We start from the raw sequence: 15,999 nt of genomic DNA, 5'->3' as shown, positions 1-15,999 counted from the left end.
ACCTCCCTTTGTTCAGGGACACATTATTCCTTTTCTGTTAGTCACATGTCTGTGGAACTTGTTCAGTTTATGTCTGCTGTTGAACCTTATGTTCATACAAATATTTACACATGTTAAGTTTGCTGAAAATAAATGCAGTTGACAGTGAGAGGACGTTTCTTTTTTTGCTGAGTTTATATATATATATATATATATATATATATAAATATATATATATATATATATAAATAAAATAGGAGCATTGTGCCGTGATTGGCTCAGTGTTCTGTCACTGATGGGGACAGTATTTCATTGCCAAGTTGAAGTCCATAGTAAGGGTAGACATCCTAAATTTCAGCCCTTTGGGTCCTGACATAGAGTTATAGTGCCAGTGCCCTTCCAAGAAGGCTCAAGGTCATTGGCCACAGATAAAATTACATCAAATCATGTTATATGTACAGTAGCTTTGATTAAACTGATCATGTCAACATCTTACTTTCAAAATCTTAGCTAGCAGTCATCATCAAGAATCAAGTCGATAATCTACAGGCAAATCCTTCTTAATCCTTGTCATATGAAGAGAAATAATGCAGAGAAATTATAGATAAAACGTATCGGTGCTCATCGGCCATTGGATATAAAGATTACACAACAAGTTGGAAACATTTGCCCACAAACGCCTGCCGCACCACCTTCACAAGATGAGTCCAAAAATGTCTTGTATGCTGCTGCATAAATGATGTAATATGCAAGGGAGATATGTATATTGTAGCTAAGAAACTAATACTAAGTGTATGTTGTGTAGTAAGCTGTTAGTAGGCCTTTTTGCCTCACCCTAATAATTTGGTCTATTTTCACCAACGCGGTATTGTACACACATCGTTCGTGGCCTGTGTAGTGGTGGTGCTTAGCTTGCACGTGCAAATTCAGCACACCAACATTCTATAATAGAATTGTGTTATTTGACGTGTCAAATGAAAAGCTTATTTAACGCGCCAAATAGTGTTACATGACGTGTATCTTTTTTGTCACGCAAAGACCCCATATGGCATTCAATGTGCCTCACCCTAATAATTTGGTCTATTTTCACCTCTTCATTTCGCCTACTGTTCTAACTTGGTGGTGCACATTTTACCTATAACCTGTTTTAGAGAAATGTAATCATTGACAATTGTAAGAGCTTTCATTGTCTGTTTATATGCCCCCTTTATTTATCCTACGGTTCTGACTTGTTGTACAGGGAGTACACTGTAAGAACGGCCCATGTTCTGAATTCTGTCGCTGTACATTTCAAAAGTGCTGAACAAATTGTTATATTGACTACATCCGTCGTCGCTCTCTCATTAATGTCTTAATCGAAATTATGGATTGCCTCTTACCCGCTTGTCGTCCCCTTATGCCATAATTTGTACATCTCAATTGTCAGTAGAAACCACATTTGTTTAAGCAAGTCAGCTATGTTTTTTTTAAAGGCAGTAAATGAGGCTGAATGAACTGTTTCGCTGCCAGACCAGGCTCCGCTGAAAGCCAGGTGTAGCAATGGTAAGGTGTTGGGACTGCTGTTGGGACAGCTTTATGTAGTCCCTGATTTGTGGGCACCGTTTGTCACCGTTATAGTGAAAGGAATGTATTGTTTAGTGTTGTGTAGTGGCTTTGCTGGCATGCATCCCACATTTTTGTTTTGCTTTGTTTGCCCCACCAAGTAGCCACTGCCCAAGGGTGAGTGATTTCACTGGGAGCCCCCCAGTGAGCAGGTCTGAAGAGAGAGATCCAGAGAGGATGAGTTTTAGTAAGGTAGGATTTCCTGCTTTTATTGCTATGGTTATTAATTATCTGCACTGATGGAGCATAAATCCCAGAAAATAGATGTGGTAGTGGCATCAGCTGTTGGCCTGCAGTAGAATCTTGTAGGGCTAAAGTATTGGTATATTGTTGCATATGTGTAGGGTTAGATAGTGGTGAGATTTATTTCCCCCCCTTCTTTTCTGTGACATATTGTGCAATTCGCACTCCGTCCTGTAAAAGTCAGCAACACTGCGTCAAGTCTGCCGGAAACTCACAAGAAGATGAAGTAAACGGAAGCAGAGAGGAAGAGGCGAAGCGAGAGGATTTACACCGCCCAAAATCGGTCCTCGTGAGATAAGGTTTAGGAGTGTCGAATTACGTGAGGCTTATTCAATCGAATATAAGTTTCGTAATATTTAGGCTGTTATAAATGTACTGATATAAGTGGACGCACGTGGAATTCAGGCAACTGAGAAAAACGACTTAGTTGTAAATAATCTTTACGGAAATTAAGTGTCCAATAACAATTTCCACGTTAGCGTTTCTATTGTTATTTAGGCGTGTATTAACAACCAACAAAAAAATATTAATTTAACTGCATAGCATCACATACTTAATTCGCATTGGAGACAGGACTTGGTTGATATATGTTATCTAGGTAACGCTAGCTAGCTGCTAACAATGGCTAACTGTATGGTTTTTCACACTCAAATAGCCTCCATCATGGAGGTTCTAGCGAATGCAGCCGTGGCAGAGATCAGTAAACTCGTACACGACGACTATGCAGTGTTTCGTTTGGAAATAACGCAAAGCCAGAAAGAAAACAGGGCATTGCGGAGGAAACTATTGGAAATGAAGGTGGCACGGGAGCGCGCAGAGAGGACAATGCGAGAGCGCGTCCTCGCCAGTCGCCCAAGTATCAAGATCCTCGACCGATACAGAGGAATAGCAAGAGGTAGGTCAATTTTTGAATAGTATGCAATAATTGCCCTGATTACTTAGCTATCTTGCGCAAAGGCAAAATATGTTCTTGATTTACTTTATTTCCTATTATTTTCTCAATTAAAACTATGTGATGCATCAAACATAATACATCAATCAATAAATAGTATATGAAGAAGTTATGCAAAGTGTTAGCTTACATCCTTGCCAATTCTAGACAGTGTCAATAGTGTACAACATACCAAAAACTGTCAACAGTGTACAATAGTGTTGACAGTAGCTAAACTAATAGTAGCTAAACTAATTGCCTCTTTTCCTCCAATCACTCTCTCAGGTGAAGGACATCTCACTGGAGGCCACAGGAGCTTTGTGAAGCCAGCGGGACACAATACATTGAGAGATGACCAACCAATCACTGTTGATGAGGGGAGTGGAACCTCAACCCAGCACATTATTGTAATAGAGGTTAGTGTAATAGTGTTGCATAAAGCATTAGTTACTTTGTGGCCCCTTTATTTCAGAAAGGCTCCCCCTCAGCTATGCACTTGCTTACATGTACATTCTCATCATAGGGGGACTTGTGAGACTTACGTACGACATTGTTATACAATTCAACTCATGTACCGGTAATAACCATCTCTCTTCTTGTGTCAGTCTGCAGATGCAGAGGCTGCAGGTCCTGGGGTCAAGCAGGAGACGTCTGAAGGAGAGGAGGACCCACTGTACAGCAGAGACCTCCAAACTGGAGCAGTTGGAGCGCCTCTTGTAGCCACGGAGGACCCCACCCTCGCCCCTGCGCAGCCCAAGACCCGACGCAGCATCATGGAGGTCAGTGGAACGCTGAACGCCGTCCTCAAGTCAGAGACAGACACAGAGACTTTAACTGTAACACAAAGGCTTTTACACACAGGATCTGACCAAATGTCAGACCAAAGGAGAATGGGGCTGGGGAGACTGGGCTGTCCTCCTGCTCCCGCCTCAGAGTACGTACTTTATGGAAACCCGAGCCCGAGGACGGACTCAGGTGACGCGTCAGAGACTGGTAATGATCCTTCTTGTTCTTATATTTCAGAGATAGACCCTAGCAACATGCCCTTGGGTTTAGAGGCACAGACTGATCTGTCTAGACGGGACTGGAACCAGTGCAGTAGAAGTGTATACTCTGAAGGGTGCCTATATGAGGCAAGGGAGGGTATGGCTGTAGATGAAGTGACTGTGAAAGTGGAAGGCGACATTCCTCCCACATGGAATGCAGATAGTCACCTAGGAGATGGACACACACAGGGCAGAGATTTCTTAGATTACAGGGAAAGCTTGGAGACCAATCCAAATGTCGCTGCCCACTACCCTTTACACACGCTCAAGGATCGCGACCTAGTGTCTACGTCGATGGGGCCTTCCGATTCACATGGCAGCATCCTTTTCGATCAGGTATTGAACTCAAACGACAGGACTAGAGCCCAGGCTCAGAGAGGGGAAGCTACATCAGGCAATAGTAAAGATAAACGGTTCCCCTGCATGTTCTGTAACAAAGGCTTCAGCTGCCCCCAGAAGGTGGAGATCCACCAGAGGGTCCACACAGGGGAGAAACCCTACAGCTGTGGCCAGTGTCACATGCGCTTCACCCAGGCTGGCAACCTGAAGAGGCACCAGAGGGTGCACACTGGGGAGAAACCCTACAGCTGTACCCAGTGCCACATGTGCTTCACCCAGGCTGGTCACCTGAAGATGCACCTGAAGGTCCACACAGGAGAGAGGCCATTCACTTGTACGCACTGTGGGAAGAGGTTCTCAGAGAGGAGCTACCTCAGGATACACCAGCAGAAAAAACACTCCACTCTGATAACATAGAAAGTAACAATTTCACTCGATAGCTTCTGACGTTTAGATCAAACCCTGGATTTTCAGCAGAAAAGCTCCACAGATGCATTTGGAATGACAAGAGTATCAGATTTCGGTGTTTAATATTCCTGGGTAGAATGTTGCATCCAGACATTGGCATATTTAAGCCTACACATCTGTTACATATTGTGTTTGTACTGTGTTGGCTATATGATGTTCACAAATGCCTATTTCATTACTTCCATTCAACTACTTACATTTTCCCCAAGACACTTTTAATGAGAAAATGAATGCAGTTTATCAAGTTCATGCCTAATTTTTGTATATGTGTGGTTTTCATATGGTGTATTTAACAGTTTTGTTTAATAAACACAAAATGGGACTTTTCATTCTAAGACTTTCATTGACTCTTCAGTATACGTCACATCTGATCTGTATACACCTGACAGCGCTTTATAACCATACACTTACTAAATATACCCACACCCTTATGAATAACTACTGTAGACTTCTAAATAGTTTAGTCAGGTTTCTCTAATGATGACTTTTGACTTATCATAGCTAACTTGTATTTTCCCACATCTTATTTATGTCCACCATGATGGGTTTAACAACTATGAAGTCATTCTATAACTACAGTACAGGACTCAAATGTAGTTGCGATTGGTAAACACTCCATGTTGAAAGTGTATTTATTATTTTTGTGTATGTATGTATGTATGTATGTATGTACTTACGTACTGGAGGGAGTGTATGTCTGTGTTATCTGTATCACCTGTCTCTTCCAGGAGGAGGAGGCTCCAGAGGTGCTGCTGGTGAAGGAGGAGGGGTGTGAGGAGGGTCTGGGGAACCCTGAGGGGACCATGGTCATGGAGGACAACCAGACTACACCTCCTGAACCCACAGAGGACCCAGCTGAGCAGCACAGGACCACACAGTCTCACTGAGGTGAGCCCACTGTGAACTACTGTCTTTATGGTATTAGGTCAGGTCCCATATCCACAAAGCCTCTTAGTGCTGATCTGGGATCAGTTTTGTCTTTGAGGATCAGGTCTTATTCATTATGATCTAAATCAGCACTTTTACTCAGACTCTTTGTGCTGGGCCTTATCCACAAAGCATCTCAGAAAAGGTCCTAAGAATCCTATAAAAACCTGTTTTTAAGTCTAAAAAATCTCCCTGCTCAGAGTAGGTTTTAAGATGATGTTAAGACACTGCCCAGACATACTCTTGTGCCAGGAGTAAAATCGACTCATAAAATGTTCTCAGCTGATAATTACGACAGTTTGAGTTACCGCAAAGGAAAGATAGTGATGATGCTCATTGAAACTGTTACAAATGATGGGGAATAACCAATCACAATGAGGCATCGCCAACTGTGAACTCCAAAGCACGCTTCAGACAACCACGGTGAATGTGACTGTACATCAAATGTTGCCATGGTAAGCGTTTGATATCATTTTCACCTGACAAGATCACTTTGCCTTCTCTTAATTATCGCCTATGTTGGCATGCATAACCTTTTTTTTTATAATTACCATTATCAACACACTTGTCACTCCTGTTTAACAATTTTAAATTGCTGTCACAGTAGGAATCAAGTCACTTGCCGATAATGTTGTATACAATGTTGCCTACAACATTTTAAAGGTCTATTATTTTAATTAAACACAACCAAAGTTAACATAAGCCTGAGATGCCTTCAATTGCCCAATTTATGGGCATGCCCAATTTAAGTATATATTTTTAACGACGTGATATTGCGCTCCAAAAGGATGACTTGAAATAACATAATGTAGGCAATAAAAAAAGAATAACACTGCTACATTAATGTGGATGCTACCATGATGAGTGAGAAAGTTCAAGGCATAAATACCCCCCCCCCCCCAAATAAAATAAATAACTGCTAACCTCCCTTGTTATTGGTAATGCTAAGAGGTTGCATGTCTTGGGGTTATGATCTTTGTGCCTTTGTAAATTTCTGACTCATCATCATCATTCAGGACTATCTGTAATCGTGGTAGCATCCACATTAATGTAGCAGTGTTCATAAACATATACTATTCTTACTTGAAATAAAAGTTACTCAAAAATGACACAATACATGATTTACCATTCATTTCTATTGGGCACAACTTAATCTGTCTGTTGCCTCATATGAAACATTTGATCTCAAATTCAAAATGCTGGAGTAGGCTATGGAGACAAATTAAGTTTTAGCTTCACTGTCCAAATAAATACATAGGGGAGTGTACGTCACCATGTCACTGTGATAAGAGCCAATTTATGCTTGATCTGAAAATGTGGTCGGAGGTGACGTATGGATGGTGTGACGCAATTGCGGAGCCTCCGGAGGCATGCAGAAGTCAACTTGAGCTCCGTACCACATCGACGTGCGCCTCTCAAATTGTGTAACAATGTGGAGGGTTCCGTATAGCTCCGCATTGACATGATTGGTTGACGGTAGGTGAGGGCGGGAGGTCTAGTATAAACACACACTCACTTCCTTGACAACAGCTCTGTGCTGCTTGGCGAAGTGCAAGAAGTATGAATGCCCTGACTTCTGCAGAGGCCACATCACTGTAAATGCTGCGCGGTCAATGCAGATGTCGGTTAGACCATACAGCACCTTTTAGTCTACAGTCCTTGACCTCAAGCTGTTTGCAGTAAATAGCCTATAAGCCATGTGATGACTGAGGTGAAATATTATGAACTAAAGTGCACATGTACTTGTTGTTCCAGACTGACTTGTCTATACAAACTGGGTCAGAGTATACTTCTGTTTAGGAGTGCAATTAACCACATACCCCTCATTAACCATTTGTTAACTTGTCATTTGAAACAGACTTGAGTATATACCTGTTTTTAGAGAGACAGTAAACCTAGGCTAGAACAAGGACAGTTTAATATTTACCTTACTGAGGTGATGTAGATGGAATAAAGACATTACTTTCTACTCTATTCTTGTTAACACACTGTTCTTTCTGAACAAGTCTGCTCTGCGCTTGAAAGATATTGATCATGAATAGGAGATTTGATGTCTAATGTAATAAGCAGTACCGTATTTAAAAGACAGCGCGCATGTTATAACATTTTCATTTATTGACACCGTTTGAGCAATGATGCCAATCAATAACATTGTATAGAGTTCCCAATAAATTACTAGAGGGGCTTTGTCATCAACCCTAAAAGTTCTATAAAGGCGCAATAATGGCAGCCATGTTGGTCAGGGAGAAATCCAAACCACTCTAATTGGAATGATTGGCAGTAGGGGCATAATCCTGATTTTACTTATACAGGAAAATAAAAGTAAGGCATATGTGATATCAAAAATTGTATAATAGAATTCTTGTCAACCTAAAATATTGTCCTAATTATAAGTACAGTTTATATGAGTTTTATACAAATGTTCTGTATAAATAGCCTGTAAAATAAATGTAAACTGACCATAAATGTCTTTTCTTGGAAAGCTGTGAGTGCTATTATACGATAGTATATCAGTACTTGTTGCATTTACAACTTGTCTAAGTTCTATCATCAACTGATTTCAGCCAGTGTATGGTATGTTGGCAGTTAATTTGAAAAATTCATAAAATTATTCCTCTAAAACAGACTGGCTAGTTAGCTAAGAAACATGCAGTGCAGATACATTCTTAAAACCTGTCTGGGCTAGGGGGCAGTATTGAGAATTTTGGAAAAATATGTTCCCATTTTTAACTGCCTCCTACACCAACTCAGAAGCTAGAATATGCATATTATTGTTCAGGTTTGGATAGAAAACACTCTGAATTTTCTAAAACTGTTTGAATGGTGTCTGTGAGTATAACAGAACTCCTATGGCAGGCAAAAACCTGACAAGGTTTCAAGCAGGAAGTACCCTGTCTGACAAGGAGTCGTGCGTCTTGCATCTTTTTATTGAAAAGTAAGGATCTTAGCTGTAACGTGACAATTCCCAGGGCTCCATTAGACTCTCAGAGCCCGCGAAATAACTGAAGGTTTACGAGGGAGCCTCAGGTTGAAACAGATTATCGCCTTTTGTAAGTGGATGCTCAGAGGACCTTTGAATGATGCGCGTGCATGAGTCGCTTCTGAGGAGAAATTTTATTCGGCTGTTTAGGCTCAATGCATACTCCCGGTCGGAATATTATCACTTCTCTACGACATAAATGGCATAAAAATTGGTTTTAAACAGCGGTTGACATGCTTCGAAGTACGGTAATGGAATATTTAGACATTTTTGACACGCCAATGCGCAATGCTCGAGACCGGGAAGAAGCATTCTAGAACTCACGAACAAAACGTCGCTGTTTGGATATAACGATGGATTATTTGGGACCAAACCTACATTTGTTATTGAAGTAGAAGTCCTGGCAGTGTATTCTGATGAAGAACAAGCAAGGTAAGAACATTTTTCTTATAGGAAATGTGATTTTGGTGGAGGCTGACCTGGGTGGGTATCTAAATAGCTAGCCCTGTAATGCCGGGCTATGTACTTAGATTATTGCAAAATGTGCTTCATCCGAAAAGCTATTTTAAAATCGGACATATCGAGTGCATAGAGGAGTAATGTATCTATAATTCTTAAAATAATTGTTATGCTTTTTGTGAACGTTTATCGTGAGTAATTTAGCAAACTGTTAGTAAATTCAACGGAAGTTTGCCGGGGGTTATGCGTTTTCTGAACGTCACATGCTAATGCAAAAAGCTGTTTTTTGATATAAATATGAACTTGATTGAACAGACATGCATGTATTGTATAACACAATGTCCTAGGTGTGTCATCTGATGAAGATCATCAAAGGTTAGTGCTGCATTTAGCTGTGGTTTGGGTTTATGTGACATGATATGCTAGCTTGAAAAATGGCTGTCTGATTTTTTCTGGCTGGGCACTCTGCTGACATAATCTAATGTTTTGCTTTCGTTGTAAAGCCTTTTTGAAATCGGACAGTGGGGTTAGATTAACGAGATTCTTGTCTTTAAATAGCTGTAAAATAGTCATATGTTTGAGAAATTGAAGTAATAGTATTTCTAACGATTCAAAAATCGCGCCACTGGAATTTCATTAGCTGTTACGTAGGTGGGACGAAATCGTCCCACATACCCCAGACAGGTTTTAAAATGTATTATTTGAACCAATATTTTATCACAGCACTGGCAAAGCATGGTTGACCAACTCCCTGGCAGAAATGGCTGACCTTTATCCCATCGCAGGCAAAGTCAAAATTGGCTATATCGTAAAAATGAATGAAAACAAAAATTGGGTTTTAATTAAAGGTTAAACATAAGGTTAGCAGTGTGGTTAAGTTTAAAATCACATTTTAATAAAAGACATTGTAGAAATGGGCGTGGCTTATGACTTTGTGGCTGTGGTAACGACCCCATAAGAAGGTTTATGTCCTTTCTAGTACCGGTATTCTAATTCTATGTAACATCCTTTCTCGTCAGTGTAAACGGAAGCGAAGTGAACAGTGCCGAAGATCATTTTCCACGTTAGCGTTTTTATTGTTGTTATTTAGACGCGTATTTACCCGCACAGCATCACATACGTACCCCCATGCAGTCTTTAATTCGTGTTGGAGAGACAGGACTTGGTTCATAGATGTTAACTAGGTAACACGAGCGAGCTGCTAACAATGGCTAACTGTATGGTTTTTCACACTCAAATAGCCTCCATCATGGAGGTGCTAGCGAATGCAGCTGTGGCAGATATCTGTAAACTCGTAGACGACGACTATGCAGTGTTTCGTTTGGAAATAACTCAAAGCCAGAAAGAAAACAGGACATTGCGGAGGAAACTACAGCTACAGGAACTGAAAGTGTCACGGGAGCGCGCAGAGAGGACAGCGCGAGAGCGCGTCCTCGCCAGTCGTGTCAAGATCCTCGACCGATACAGAGGAATGGCAAGAGGTACGTTTCGCAGAAGGCAGATGCTGCGCGGCCTTAGGCGTTCATATGTAAGGTACCTCCACTGGTGGAAAAAGTACCCAGTTGTCATACTTGAGCAAAAGTAAAGATACCTTATTAGAAAATGACTCAAGTAAAAGTCACCCAGTAAAATACTACTTGAGTAAGTCTTAAAGTATTTGGTTTTAAATATACTTAAGTATCAAAAGTAAATCTAATTGCCAAAATATACTAAACTATGAAAAGTAAAAGTATAAATCATTTGAAATTCCTTATATTAAGCAAACCAGACTGCACGTTTTCTTGTTATTTTAATGTAGGGATAGCCCTGTGGCACACTCCAACATAATTTACAAACGAATCATGTGTGTTTACTGAGTCCTCCAGATCAGAGGCAGTAATATGACCAGAGACGTTCTCTTGATAAGTGCTTGAATTGGATCATTTTCCTGTCCTGCTAATCATTGAAAATGTAACGAGTACTTTTGGGTGTCATGGAAAATGTATGGAGTAAAAAGTACATAATTTTCTTTAGGAATGTAGTGAAGTAAAAGTACAAGTTGTCAAAAATAAAAATAGTAAAGTAAAGATACTCAAAAAAACGACTTAAGTACTTTACACCACTGAGTAGCTCAGTGCCTGTCGCCGTGGTTTCCCTCTGCACATGTGTTAAGATGCAGATTGTAACACCAGATGTGATTTAAGCAACAACAAAAATAATGGTATGCAGGCATTATACTAGGAGTTACAGGTTTGCCTATACAAAGCATAGCTAGAGATTTTCCAGCTAACCTGGTATTGGCAATACTATCTTCATTCTCAACTGGTGGAAACAGGAGTCTCCTAAAATGTTTGTGTCCAGTGACAGAGGCTCCGTTTGAATGTAGAAAATGCTCCATTATAAAAAATAAATTAACGTTTTGCTCCATTTTGTAATCTAACAATGTGTGCGCCGCCATCTTGTCTATTTCAATTTGCTCTCATTGATGAGACAGGTGTCTGTCATCATGACATGCAGCACTTTGGGGTGGACCCCCACCTGTCTCGATCAAGGAGAGAAGATTTGAAATACGCAAGTTGTTGGAGTACACATTCCTTGGATTAGTTCATGGAGTACTTCATGGAGTCTTTATTTGACACATTTTCTAAATTCAAACGGACCCCCTGCCACTGGACACTGACATTTTATGACACTATTTCCACAAATCGAGAACGAAGATGGTATTGCCAATACCAGCTTAGTTGGAACATCTCTGCAGACGTTTTGTATAGCCAGACCTGTAACTCCCAGTACAATGGATACCAAAATGTTTGCGTTAAATCACATTATCTGGTGTTACAATCTGTAACTAATAATTCCCCTGATTACTTAGAATATGGTGTCTTTCCCCAAGATGGCTATCTAGATAATTGATTTACTGCATTTCCTATTATTTACTCAATTAAAACAATGTGATACATGGAACATAATCGGCATGGCCGATTAATTAGGGCCGATTTCAAGTTTTCATAACAATCGGTAATCAGCCTTTTTGGATGCCGATTATGGCCGATTACATTGCAATCCACGAGGAAACTGTGTGTCAGGCTGACCACCTGTTACGCGAGTGCAGCGTCAAAAGGACCTTGTGGCTGCAAGGAGCCAAGGTAAGTTGCTAGCTAGCATTAAACTTATCTTCTAAAAAACAATCAATCTTCACATAATCACTAGTTAACTACACATGGTTGATGATATTACTAGGTTAACTAGCTTGTCCTGCGTTGCATATAATCAATGCGGTGCCTGTTAATTTATCATCGAATTACAGCCTACTTAAACTTCGCCAAACAGCTGATGATTTAACAAAAGCGCATTCGAAAAAAGCACAATCATTGCACAAATGTACCTAACCATAAACATCAATGCCTTTCTTAAAATCAATACAGAGAAGTATATATTTTTTAAACTGCATATTTAGTAAAAATAAATGCATTTTAGCAAGCAATATTAACTAGGGAAATTGTGTCACTTCTCTTGCATTCAGTGCAAGCAGTCAGGGTATATGCAACAGTTTGGGCCGCCTGGCTCGTTGCGAACTGTGTTTCTTCCTAATAAAGACCGTAATTAATTTGCCAGAATTTTACATAATTATGACATAACATTGAAGGTTGTGCAATGTAACAGCAATATTTAGACTTAAGGTTGCCACCCATTCGATAAAATACGGAACGGTTCCGTATTTCACTGAAAGAATAAACATTTTGTTTTTGAAATGATAGTTTCCGGATTTGACAATGTTAATGACCAAAGGCTCGTATTTCTGTGTTTATTATAATTAAGTCTATGATTTGATATTTGATAGAGCAGTCTGACTGAGCAGTGTTAGGCAGCAGCATGCTCGTAAGCATTCATTCAAACACAAATTTACTGCGTTTGCCAGCAGCTCTTAGCATTGCTTGAAGCACAGTGCTGTTTATGACTTCAAGCCTATCAACTCCCAAGATTAGGCTGGCAATACTAAAGTGCCAAAATTACATCCAATAGTTAAATGTATATGAAATACAAATAGTATAGAGAGAAATAGTCGACGCGTCATAATTCCTATAATAACTACAACTTAAAATTGTTAACTGGGAATATTGAAGAACTGGGAATATTGAACCACCAGCTTTCATATGTTCTCATGTTCTGAGCAAGGAACTTAAACGTTAGCTTTTTTACATGGCACATATTGCACTTTTACTTCTCCAACACTGTGTTTTTGCATTATTTAAACCAAATTGAACATGTTTCATTATTTATTTGAGACTAAATAGATTTTATGTATTATATTAAGTTAAAAAAGTGTTCATTGTTCATTCAGTATTGTTGTAAATGTCATTATTACATATATATATATATATATATATATATCGTCCGATTAATCTGTAATTGCTTTTTTTGGTCCTCCAATAATCGGTATCGCCGTTGAAAAATCATAATCGGTCGACCTCTACAATCAATAAATAGTATATCAATAAGTTATGAGAAGTGTTACTTTACATCCTTCCCAATTCTAGACAGTGTCAAAACTGTCAATAGTGTACAATATAGTGTTGAGCATTGATAGTAGCTAACCTAACCATCTCTTTTCCCCCAATCACTCTCTCAGGTGAAGGACATCTCACTGGAGGCCACAGGAGCTTTGTGAAGCCAGCGGAACACAATACATTGAGAGATGACCAACCAATCACTGTTGATGAGGGGAGTGGAACTTCAACTCAGCATGTTATCATGATAGAGGTTAGTGTAAAAGTGTTGCATAAAATATGTGTTACTTTGTAAATCAAATGTGGGCCGTTTATTTCAGAATGGCTCGCCTCAGCTATTCACTTGCTTACATTTACATCCTAATGTATCTGCCATATGGCTTGTAAGACTTCCCTATGACATTGTTATTAAATTCTAATCATGTACTGGTAATAACATCCTATCTTATTGTGTCAGTCTGCAGATACAGAGGCTGCAGGTCCTAGAGTAAAGCAGGAGAGGTCTGAAAGAAAGGAGGTCCTACAGCATAGCATAAACATCCAGACTGGAACGGCTGGAGCGCCCCCTATAGCATCGGAGTACTCCACCACCGCCCCAGCGCAGCCCAGAGCCGGCTCAGGGTATTTACCGGTATTTCACCAGATCCAGAGGACGGTTCATTCCTGTGGAGATGGTGACGCACTAGTCACTGGCATTGATGAACCATCATGTTCTTACAGTACAGAGATGGACCCTAGCAACATGCCCTTGGGTTTAGAGACACAGACTGATCTGTCTAAAGGGGAATGGAACCGGTACAGTAGTAGTATATACTCTGAAGGGTGCCTAGATAAGAAAGGGGAGTGTCTGGTTGTAGATGAGGTAATTGTGAAAGTGGAGGGCGACGCTTCTCCCATATGGGAGGCAGATCGTCTCCTAAGAGACGGACACTCACAGGGCAGAGATTTCTTAGATTACAGGGAAAGCTTAGAAACAAATCCAAATGTTGCGACCCACTCCCCTTTACACATTCTCAGGGATCGTGACCCAGTGTCCACGTCGATGGGGCCTTCTGATTCACACGCCCACGTCCTTTTCAATCAGGTATTGAACTCAAACGACATGGCTAGAGCCCAGGCTCAGGGAGGGGGAGCCACATCAGGATATAGTAAAGAGAAACGGTTCCTCTGCATGTTCTGCAACAAAGGCTTCAGCTGCCCCCAGAAGGTGGAGATCCACCAGAGGGTCCACACAGGGGAGAAACCCTACAGCTGTGCCCAATGTCACATGCGCTTCGCTGAGGCTGGCAGCCTGAAGAGGCACCAGAGGGTCCACACAGGGGAGAAACCCTACAGCTGCCCCCAGTGTGAGAAGAGGTTCTCCCACCAGCACCATCTGAAGAGGCACTTGAAGGTCCACACGGAATAGAGACCGTTTGCCTGTAAGCACTCTCGGAAGAGGTTCTCAGAGAAGAGCTTCCTCACGATACACCAGCAGAAAAACGATTCTACTCGATAACATAGAAAGTAAGCATTCCATTCAATGGCTTCTGACGTTTAGATCAAACCCTGCCCTAAAGATAGACTCAGCGAGATGACATAGATCAATTTCCACAACATCAAAGAGCGTTGAAGTGCAAGGCCAAGACATTTTGGGATATATGCGCCTAAAAATTCTTAACATAATTTAGCCTACGCAGTATAGACGCTATGTTCACAAATGCCTATTTCATTACTTCCATTCAACTACTTTTTCTTCTTCAATAATCACTTTTATAAAAATAAATTAACACTTTTTCTCCCCAATTTCGTGGAATCCAATTACAGTCTTGTCCCATTGCTGCAACTTCCGCACGGACACGGGAGAGGCGAAGGTCGAGAGCTATGCGTCCTCCGAAACACAATCCAACCGAGCCGCACTGCTTCTTGACACAATGCTGCTTAACCCGGAAGCCAGCCACACCAAAGTGTCGGAGGAAACATCGTACACCTGGCGACCGTGTCAGCATGCATTGTGCCCGGCCCGCCACAGGAGTCGCTAGAGCACGATGGGACAAGAACATCCCTGCCAGCCAAACCCTCCCCTAACCCGGACGACGCTGAGCTAATTGTGCGCCGCCCCATTGGTCTCCCGGTCGCGGCCGGCTGCGACAGAGCCTGGACTCAAACCAGGATCGCTTGTGGCACAGCTAGCACTGCGATGCAGTGCCTTGGACCACTGCGCACTCGGGAGGCCATCAATGAACACTTTAAATGAGAACATTTATGCAGTTCATCAAGTTCATGCAGATTTGTTGTTGAGACATGTATGTGTGGTTTTCATATGGTGTATTTAAAATATGTTTGTTTAATAAACAGAAAATGTGACTTTTCATTCTAAGACTTTCCCTGCAGGCCCATGTTGACTCCAATGCTTCCTACAGTTATGTCAAGTTGGCTGGATGGTCTTTGGGTGGTGGACCATTCTTGATACACACAGGAAACTGTTAAACGTGAAAAACCCAGTAGTATTGCAGTTCTTGACACAAACCGGTGCGTCTTTCACCTACTACCATACCC

At 41.0% G+C, this 15,999-nt stretch overlaps 2 protein-coding genes across 2 annotated transcripts; both read left to right on the top strand.

Annotated features, from left to right (window-relative positions):
• Positions 1–3,156: 3,156 nt before the first annotated feature.
• On the top strand, positions 3,157–4,937 carry LOC115191347 (gastrula zinc finger protein xLCGF3.1-like). Its single transcript, XM_029749224.1, has 2 exons — positions 3,157–3,534; positions 3,779–4,937. Exon 2 carries the CDS (start codon positions 3,796–3,798, stop codon positions 4,555–4,557), a length of 762 nt encoding a protein of 253 aa, XP_029605084.1. The 5' UTR covers positions 3,157–3,534; positions 3,779–3,795; the 3' UTR covers positions 4,558–4,937.
• Positions 4,938–13,489: 8,552 nt separating this feature from the next.
• LOC115191361 (zinc finger protein 420-like) lies at positions 13,490–15,211 on the top strand. The gene is made up of 2 exons (XM_029749237.1): positions 13,490–13,714; positions 13,919–15,211. The coding sequence occupies exons 1-2, from the start codon at positions 13,706–13,708 to the stop codon at positions 14,867–14,869; spliced, it is 960 nt and encodes a 319-aa protein (XP_029605097.1). The 5' UTR covers positions 13,490–13,705; the 3' UTR covers positions 14,870–15,211.
• Positions 15,212–15,999: the final 788 nt, after the last annotated feature.

The sequence above is a fragment of the Salmo trutta genome, chromosome 4 (assembly GCF_901001165.1).
Source record: "Salmo trutta chromosome 4, fSalTru1.1, whole genome shotgun sequence".
In the NCBI taxonomy this organism is placed as follows: domain Eukaryota; kingdom Metazoa; phylum Chordata; class Actinopteri; order Salmoniformes; family Salmonidae; genus Salmo; species Salmo trutta.
This window is presented reverse-complemented; position numbering and strand designations above follow the sequence as displayed.

Excerpts from the sequence above, each read along its gene's own strand:
- LOC115191347 (XM_029749224.1), top strand. The coding sequence starts at position 3,796 with ATGCCCTTGGGTTTAGAGGCACAGACTGATCTGTCTAGACGGGACTGG.